Source organism: Bufo bufo, chromosome 1 (genome assembly GCF_905171765.1).
Source record: "Bufo bufo chromosome 1, aBufBuf1.1, whole genome shotgun sequence".
NCBI classification, from domain to species: domain Eukaryota; kingdom Metazoa; phylum Chordata; class Amphibia; order Anura; family Bufonidae; genus Bufo; species Bufo bufo.
The window spans coordinates 805058466-805068451 of record NC_053389.1 but is presented as its reverse complement, the minus strand read 5'-3'; the positions used below and the strand labels follow the sequence as shown (position 1 = coordinate 805068451).

Here is a 9986-nt window from a genome sequence, read left to right as displayed (position 1 = left end):
TCCCAATATTTATGGACCTGACTGAATATATATATATATATTTTTTTTAAAGCTGTAAAATGTTCACGTCTTGGTCCCAGCTGGACAGTCCATAAATGCCAGATAAGATCCTGATAGCCAATCACTTACTAAAGCCAGTCACCACTATAGGCAGTAACTGGCTGAAATGGCCTTTCCTGGCATTACTGGTGTGTTTCTCATGGCACAAACACTGGAATGCCAATAGCAAGGGGATCTATAAGTCTTATTCTTTTTTTTATTTTAAACCCTTTATGGCCCCTTTTATGAAAAATATTGTTTCTCCAAAAAATCCCTTTATTAATTTGTGTTCTTTGACATATAGTAAATGTACATCATGGATTGCAGTGCCAAGAGGCCTTCTGGAATTATCAGGGAGATCACAGGGTTACAGAAGCTGTGTCCATCTATGATTAGCAGCCAAGCTCGTGTTGTAACAGCTGGGAGCAAGCTAGCTCTGTTCTGGGCCATTTAACCCCTGTGGTCCATGGTCAACAGAGACCTTGGCATTTCTGGTTCTTGACGGAGTCTGTCCATTGGGGCCCCTGCTGTGTGATAAAAGGGTGCCAAGAGATTACCAAAACTAAGAGATTGCCCATCAGTGTCACACAATAATGCGTCAGAATTTGGCAGCACAATACATGCAATAAAACAGCTTCAGGTCCCCTAGTATTATTTCCTGGGTCTTGGACATTCGTAGATACTCTTTAATCGAAGCACAGAAAAGATAAAAAACTACAAGTGAGGCTGTGGTCACACTTTCTTCATGGTTTCCATTAATGGGGACTTGACAGCTAATTTTGCTAATTTAACATAATCTTTAAAAAGATCTTAACAAATTCTAGCATTTTACTAATTTATGGGGTTAGTCATAATTCCATTGCGGTTCCAGATTTTTGATGGCAAGAATAAAGCTGCAGATCCAAAAGTAATCAAACTCTGACCAAAAAACACCATTATTAATGTTGATCTTACCTATGGCCACTAGGTAATTTCCAGAACATGAAATTGATTGGTTTCCATCTGCACTAGTTTTTATAGATGACCCCATAACATTGTATGGCACAGAATGCACATGATCTACTACTCACAAGCCTGAAAACTTTATAGATTCCCACAGGCTGAAATATTGATTAGATTTTTAATTGATTTTTTCAAGGCCGTTAGAACAAGTATAGAGGGAACTCATGACATGAATAGATAAGTTGGAAATAATCTATTAGCACTTAAAGTGCCCATGTCATCTACAAAAAAAAGCAGTCATTTTAGGTTTTTCCTGACCTGAACTTGACTTGAGCAGCAATGTATCCTTCAAGAGATCAATCAGCCCTTCATAGAAGTCAATGGAGCTGAGTGTGACCTTGATGGTCATATTAGATTCCTATTGAAAATGCAAAAACTCTGCACATTTTATCCTATGAAGTGCCATGGTTGGAGACACAAATTTTAGGTAAAAAGACCATATAAAAAATGAGTGGAATTTTAAGAATATTGAATGCTTTGATTTTGTATATTTGCTTTTTGTCTTTCTGTGAAATTTTCTCCGTAGATCTCCTGTGATATCTTATTTCACAGATCCGCCTTGCTCAACATCTCAGTGTCTCCTGTTTGCTTTGCTTACTGGTGGCAGTGGTCTCCTTCACTGTTTCCGTGGCTCCGTCACTCTCTTTTCTTTGGCGTTCCTGGCTCTTCTGGCCTCCACATGAAGATTGAAGCTATACCTGGTGCACCCCAGGATGGGGATTTCGAATTTGTGCTAGCCACCGAGAAGGAATTTGAAGAAGTTGTCTCCATCTCCCATGGGATCTATGGAGGACTGGATTATCTGCCAAGTCGATACCACAGTTGGGTCAATGAGAAAGACCGAATGGTTGTACTAGCCAAGAAGGCAGGAGATGTTGTAAGGAAACACAATGGTTCAAAGACATTCTCATTACACTTTATGACCTACTGGGCTTCCCTCTTGCCCTACGGGTTTAACATACTGCTTACGACCATGGGTATATGTTGACTAACACTGCTGTCTCTGTCCATGGATACTGTCCTGTCCCTGTACTCCTTTCTTCAAGCATTGATATGGACTTTAGGAGGTCAGAAGGGCCATTCACACAGCCGTTGGTGCAACACAGAGAACTTGCACAATATATTGAACTTTGGTCACAAATGTGCCCTGATTTGCTGTGTCAGTGGTCCTTCCAGTCAATAAGTACCCTTAAATGACATTAACCCCAATGAATGAACAGGACTGAAGTCTCCAAATTAATCCACTCATCGCTTTACAATAAATGTTTTGGGCAAAAATTGAACTTCCCTATATTTTGTTTTGTTTACCCAAAAAAAAAAGACATCTGGATTAACAAAGGGAAACTTGGATTCCCCTCCCACCACCATTTACCCTTTTCCTGGTTGAACATAATGGACTTATGTCTTTTTCAACTGTATATTATGTAATTTTCTATATGTGGACAAAAAAGTTCAGCAAATATGCTGGTGGTTGGAAAATTCGTAAATACCTTTACATTGACTTACCAGCCATGATGGAAGCCATGACCATAAAGTTGCATAAATACATATAGAATTGTTAAAACCTAAAGAGTGGTCCATTATTTTAATACAGTATATCAATTATCTTTGGACCAAGAAAGGCTACATATTCTGGATGCCCAGTTGGTCACCCAAAAGGATAACCTGCACTGTAATGTTTACCCTCAGTTGTTTACAATGCCAACTACAAGAGATTTAGAGCCATCGCTAATAAATCTGTTCATCCTTTGAACTCGATTGGCTTTTATGGATGGAATATGGGCTTTGCTTGGAAGCCTACTTTGTATTGGCTTTAGTTAAGAGAACAAGGTGGTCCGGAAGCCTTCGTATGCTGGATGGCTCATTGGTCACCCAAAAGGATATGCAGCGCTGTAATGTTTATCCTCAGTTGCTTGCAATGACCTTTGAAGGAGATTTAAAACTATCACAAATAAATCTGTAGATCCTTTTAATTGTATTGCCTTCTATGGGTGGAACATGGATTTAACTTGGAAGCCACATCTGGTTTGGCTCTAGTTAAGAGAAGAGGGGGGTCCTGAAAGGCAAGTCTAGATTATTACATATACTGTAGTAGCCAAACTGAGAAAATACCCATTGAGATATTAGTCGAGTCCATCTAGATTTTTTTTGGACTGGGTCTTTTGCCACCCATATGGATGGCTGAGAAAGATCAGATAAGTATTAATTTTAATTGCCCTTGTGGGGGGCATGGTAGTAGACCAAGCAAATAATAGAGAGGGAAGCACTGAAGCAGCTTATAGAATCTGCATATACTATGTCAAAGAGATGTGCTGTCCCTAGTTCCATAGTGATGGCAACATAGGTTAGAGCATAGCATTCAATTCTTCTCATATGATGGCTTTACAATGCATTCGGAAAGTTTTTAGACCCTTTTCACATTTTATATTTATGGCCTTGTGCTAAAATAGAAAAATATTACGTCCCCCGTCCCCCCCATCATTCTGCACACAATACCCTATAATAATATATAATGAGAAATGAGAAGAGAGAATGTTGGAAATCTGTGTTATTAAAAAATAAGGAAAAAGGAAAAACTAAAATGTCACATTGAGATAAGTATTCAAACCCTTTAGACAGGACTTAGTTGAAGCCTCGTTGACAGTGATTACAGCCTCCAGTCTTGGGTATGATGTCACAAAATTTGCACACCTGGATTTGAGGATTTTCTGACATCCTTCTCTGCAGGTCCTCTCAAGCTCTATCAGGTTGAATGGGGACCATCAGTGGACAACCATTTTAGCTCTCTTCAGAGATGTTTGATTGGGTTCAGGTCAGGGCTCTGGCTGGGCCCCTCAAAGACATTCACACAGTTGTCCCTAAGCGACTCCTATTGTCTTGGCTGTGTGCTTAGAGTCATTGTCTTGTTGGAAGGTGAACTTTTGGCCCAGTCTGAGGTCCAGAGCAGTCTAGATCAGGTTTTTGTTAAGAGTATCTCTGTACTTTGCTCTATTCAGCTTTCCCTCAACCAGTCTCCCTGCCCCAATCACTAATGATGCTGCCACCACCATGCTTCACTGTAGGGATCGTATTAGACACGTGATAAACAGTGCCTGGTTTACTCCAGACATGTCACTTAGAATTGAGGCCAAAAATTTTAACCAGACCAGAGAATCTTGTTTCTCACAGCCTGAGAGTCCTTTAAATACATTTTTGCAGGCAGGCTATCATGTGTCTTTTTGTGAGAGGATTCTTCTTTCTGGCCACTCTGCCATAAGGCCCAGATTGATGTAGTTCTGCAGTGATGGTTGACCTTCTGGAAGTTTCTCCCATCTGCACACACAATTTACCAATAGGTTCTTGGTGACCACTCTTACCAAGACCCTTCTCCGCCAATTGATTAGTTTAGTGGTACACCCATTTAAGAATTATGGAGGCCACTGTGCTCTTAGGAACTTTCAGTGCAGCAGAAATGTTTTTTTTTTTTACCTGAAGATCTGTGCCTCCACACAATCCTGTCTCTGAGCTCTACTACAGGCAGTTCTCTCCTCCCTTGGCTTGGGTTTTTCATTGTCAGCTGTGAGACCTTATATAGACAGAGGTGTGTTTTTCCATGTGCAATCAACTGAATTTACCACAGGTGACTCAAATCAAGGTGTGGAAACATCTCAAAGATGATCAAGAGAAATGGGAGGCCCCAGAGCTAAATATCAAATGTCATAGCAAAGGGTTTGAATACTTTCAAAATTTTATTATTTTTATTTTAATAAATTTACAAAAATTTCTAAAATTCTGTTTTCACATTCTCATTATGGGATATTGAGTGCAGATTTATGGGGAAAATTAGATTTTTTTTTTATTTTAGCACATGGCCGCAACATAAAATGTGAAAAAAATGAAAGGTTCTGAAGACTTTCTAAATGCACTGTATATGTTCTCAAATAGATCTGTTTGGCTTATAACACAGATCTTTTTGTTTTTCTTAGAGTATGTAGATGCTAATATTTTCAACTTCAATACTAGATTGGCCTCCTTTCCATGTTTGTGGTTGACGGTGGTGAAACGGCTCTACTTGAAGGACTGCGAGTTGCACCATGGGAGCGAGGCAGAGGTGTGGCAGGGGTTCTGCAGAGGTTCTGTTGCCAACTGGTGAAGCATCGATACCCAAATGTCAAAGTCTTGAGGCTGACACGAGATGACAAGCTATCTCCAAAGGAGCTTGACAAGTATAGAGTCATTTCTAAACAGGTATGGCCATTGTATGGTGGGAGATGGTGGTGGTGGACAAGCCTTGCAGTATGAATCTACCAGCTTGGAAAACAAAAGTAGAACTTTAACAATATTTTTCTCTCTTGTTTCCATTCCCCCACTTTCCTGTCCTTGTTGACATTTACATTCCATCTTACATGTATCACACAGGGCATACTTCTTGTCCGTTTCAATGCACCTGAGTTTTCTTCTCGTTTGTCCTCCATACCACAGCCCTCTGGGCCATCTCGACCACCTGTCCTCCTGTCTCCTGAAGAGGTCTTTGCAGTTTTCTTGGAGCGTGGTGGCCTACTGAAAGACCTACTGCCCAACCAGACTCTCATCCAGGATTGGCAACCATTCCAAGCACTACCTGGGAACCATGACCTGTTACGCCGCAAGTCTCTTCGCTGGATGATTGATGATAGAGTTCGACCCCAGGTGGCCTCTCTCTGCACCCCACCATTCCCTATTCCAGCAGGACCGCTCTGTTTCTACCTCAACATTGATGTCTTTGGTTCTGGTTTGCAAGGGGCACAAGAGCAATTATTATCTCACTTAGCTGCCCATGTTCCCCTGCTGCCAGGAGATGTAAAATGTCAGATCTTCCTGCCCCCAAGTATGTGGAGGCCAATGGCTGAGTTTTGCACCTCCGTGCTGGGTGTCCAGCTGGATAAAGGTTACACAGAGCAATATCTTTTAGAGGAGGATATATAGAGGGACTTAAAGACCCCTAACAGTCTGCCCTAATGCATCCCCAATCTGCATTAAAATAGCCACTTCCAATGGCCAAGCCCACCCATTAGATGTATATCACACCTAGCCTCCTACTTGCTCATTACTACAAATGTATGTCTGCTAGTTTATGTGAAATAGAAATCCTAGACCACCAATACTCAACAACATATATGTGCATAGAGCATAAGAGTCATGGTGAATATCATTATATATTGTTATAGCTGGCTTCTCATGGGCGAGGCATCAAAAGCATATGAACGTGGCTAAGTGTTGATTGGATGAAGCTTGGGTAGTTTGTCCCTACTGGATTGTAAACTATGATATATATATTTATTTCCTTTTCTTACTGTCCTGCTAACATTGCACTATAGGTATGAGTGTACGTGTGTGTATATATATTAAACGATATATACAATATATATTTATACAGGGGGATCGGGGAGTGTACGGTATAATAAGGGAAAGGGGTAGGGATTTTATACTCTGCACTGAGATTTGTAAGTGTGATAAAATATTTCTATATTTATTGCACCTTTTTCAGATGGAGGGTAAGGCTGATGCCATGCACTGTGTATATATACATACACACACACATTTTTTATAGTGTAACCGCAGCTGTTTAGTTGTGATATTTATCTGTGTATGAGAGATATGTAGATTTATGCAATAATTTGCACTGCACATGCTGACGTTCGAGTCGACCTGACAACTTCACATAGCGGTAGCTGCCGTTTTGTAGACCAAAGCGGCTTTCTCTATATTAGAAAGGAAGAATGTTCATATATTTTTACGGTATATTAACATGAAGTGGCGGTATATGGATATACCAGCCTTGTACCATTAGAAGAGCACAATACGCAATTGCAAACATCATTATAGGTTAGGACCACCCCTGAGGATGAACGGATCAGGAAGAGTCACCATCCAGGGATCAGAATGGCCTTCTAAGTGCTTGTGTGCTGCAGGGAAAGCTTAGCGTAGCATGGCACCCAGTTAAAACAATGGGTGCCCGTTGACTTCAGTACATATTAGGGAGTCATGAGCGTTGCTTGACGAGTCTCCACCTAATAGGGCACCGCTCTTTGTTATCTAAGCTAGCCAACCTCAGCACTCATATAAATATTCCCCGGCAGCTACATGTAGTCACAACTAGATGTCACTACAAGGCCACCCACACCGTAGGGATCGATGGTGTCACCTTCCTCCCCACATATTACGCTTCTTTCCTTGCTGTTGCAGCTAATGCATTACAAATGTTATGTACACTTGAATATTGTGTTGCTTTGTACAATACTATGGATTTACTTGACAAGCTACTGAAATTTGCTATGAATCCTAGTGCAGCTATTGCTTTCTGTTATCTCCCATTGTTCAGTAAAGAACCAACCTGCCATGTCTTCCAGTCTTCCAACAGGAAAAAAAACACCCTCCACCGATGTCTCCTAACAATCCCAGCCCCCCTATTTATTCATCTCATTTGCCTATTGTTGTCTCAGACAAAGCAAGCTCATTGGCTGTCCATATCGTACACTATACAAATTTTTTTGAAGGTCTTTAAGTCAGAACTGGCTACTAAACATCCATAATGTGGAGCAATTGAAGGTACCCCAACAAAAAATTTCTATTGACATGGATGGATGTTTTTGTAAATTTCAAGGGGAACTCCACTTAAAGCTAAACACCTCTCAGCTGTTTAAAAAGCACTTAACTATGTTTAGATTACTTGGGTAGCTATTTTAATTTTAAAATTTGTGAAACCATTTTATATGGTTTTAGCCAGAAAGATGAGGTTGTCATGGCCGACCTCTGTAACTAAAATAATAAATAAACTGTTGTATAATGTTTAAAGCACTACTTTATAGGATAGACTTCCTATTTTTATCTTTTGTGTTGGTTATTTAAACCCCCAATCTATTATTCCCATTGGGTAGATACAAGCTTTAAATGGCTTGCATTGCTGCATTCTTTAACAGTGCCACCCCTTTACACTGGTTGTATGTGGCATTACAGCTCAGGTTCCATTAACAGATAATATCTCTTCATCAGGAGAGAAAAATGACTTGTGTCTAGAAGGCCAGTGTCACAAAATACAGTGTTAGGCCTCCTGCACACGACCGTTTCCCCCCCGCCCCGTTTACTGGCCATTTTTTGCGTTCCGTATACGGTCCGTATACGGAACCATTCATTTCAATGGTTCCACAAAAAAAACGGAATGTACTCCGTATGCATTCCGTTTCCGTATTTCCGTTTTTCAGTTTCGTTTAAAGATAGCACATGTCCTATTATTGCCCGCAAATCCCGTTCCGTGGCTCCATTCAAGTCAATGGGTCCGCAAGAAAACGGAACACATACGGAAATGCATCCGTATGTCTTCCGTTTCCGTTTTTGTTTCCGTTTTTTGCGGAACCATCTATTGAAAATGTTATGCCCAGCCCAATTTTATCTATGTAATTACTGTATACTGTATATGCCATATGGAAAAACGGAACAGAAACGGAAACACAACGGAAACAAAAAACGGAACAACGGATCCGTGAAAAATGGATCGCAAAACACTGAAAAAGCCATACGGTCGTGTGCAGGAGGCCTTATGGAACAACGGTTGTGGAACCACTATGCCAACTAATCGGTTTGGCGTGGGGCTAACCCTAACGGCGTTAGTCTGGTGCCTTCCTGGTATTTACCCTTTAACCTCTGTACAGGGATGTTGTCTTCGCTGTGGCTTAGCACCCAGACTGCTACCTCCTGGGATAACCCCGGTGTAGTTAGCAGCTGACACACATAGGTCAGAGACACTAGTACAAAGCACCAGAGGAACAGACAAGGCACTAATACAGAACCAGACAGAATATAGGTAAGAGTCAAAACATGGAGCACTGACACACAGACTACAAGAACCTAGACATTCAGACTTCAGGAACGGACTTCAGACTTCTGGAACAGACTACAGGAAACCAAACACACAGACTTTAGGAACAGACTTTGCACTACTGGAATAGACTACAGGAACCCAGACATAAAGACTTCAGGAACGGACTTCAGACTTCCTGAATATACTACAGGAACCCAGACAAACTTTAGGAATGGACATTGGACTACTGGAATGGAATACAGGAACACAGACATACAGACTTCAGAAATGGGAACGGACTTCAGCATAGGAATACTGGAACCCAGACATACAAACTTCAGACTTCTAGAAAGGACTACAGGAACCCAGATATATAGACTTCAGGAACTGAAACGGACCTTAGGAGAGGAATACTGGAACCCAGACATAAAGACTTCAAGAACAGACTTTGGACTTCTGGAACAGACTACAGGAACCCAGACATACAGACTCAAAGACTTTAGGAACCCCTTCAGATATAGCAGATACATGTGAAGAAACGTAGCAAGACGGACTTTAGGAACAGAACTCTATGACACAGTACAGACACAGCTGATCAGACAAGAACTAGAACTCATGAGCAAACAGAACTAGGACCGAATTCAGACAACCGATGAAACAGTCTTTACAGACTCCAGAAACAGATAGAACTAGGACATATATAGCAGACTTAACAAACTGATTAGTCAAACAGAGTCAAACACACAGAGCGGGGTGATTAAGTCTCGCAGAACCAAACTGAGGAGAGATACAAGAACATGGGTACTAATTCACACCTGCAAGTAACTGAGGCGAGGAGCAAAGAACAGTGGAACTAGTGTAAATTCACTTCCGGTGCCTGAACACACCATGGTGGTAATGCCAAAAATCATAATATATTGCTTTGGATGGCGGATCTATCATTTCCATGTTCCATGTGAATTGATTGTTTAGTCAGGACAGCCCCTATTGGTTCACTTTGGCATGATAAAGAAAAAGAATTGGGACCAGTTCCCCTGTCCTTTATAAGCCCCGATTAAGATCGGCTGCAAAAGAGTGGTGTGCTGTTGCATTGACGCTTATGGAGATTAGATCCAATTTATCCAAGTGG

General features: G+C 41.1%; 1 protein-coding gene across 2 annotated transcripts; it reads left to right on the top strand.

The window, feature by feature from the left end:
- Window positions 1-1598: 1598 nt before the first annotated feature.
- On the top strand, window positions 1599-6359 carry LOC120987266 (histidine N-acetyltransferase-like). Of its 2 annotated transcripts, none has more exons than XM_040415851.1 (3): window positions 1599-1918; window positions 5044-5268; window positions 5503-6359. In XM_040415851.1, exons 1-3 carry the CDS (start codon window positions 1721-1723, stop codon window positions 5983-5985), a joined length of 906 nt encoding a protein of 301 aa, XP_040271785.1. In that variant the 5' UTR covers window positions 1599-1720; the 3' UTR covers window positions 5986-6359. The 2 variants fall into 2 exon arrangements, with proteins under 2 accessions (XP_040271785.1, XP_040271784.1); XM_040415850.1 differs by having other exon boundaries at window positions 5440-6359.
- Window positions 6360-9986: the final 3627 nt, after the last annotated feature.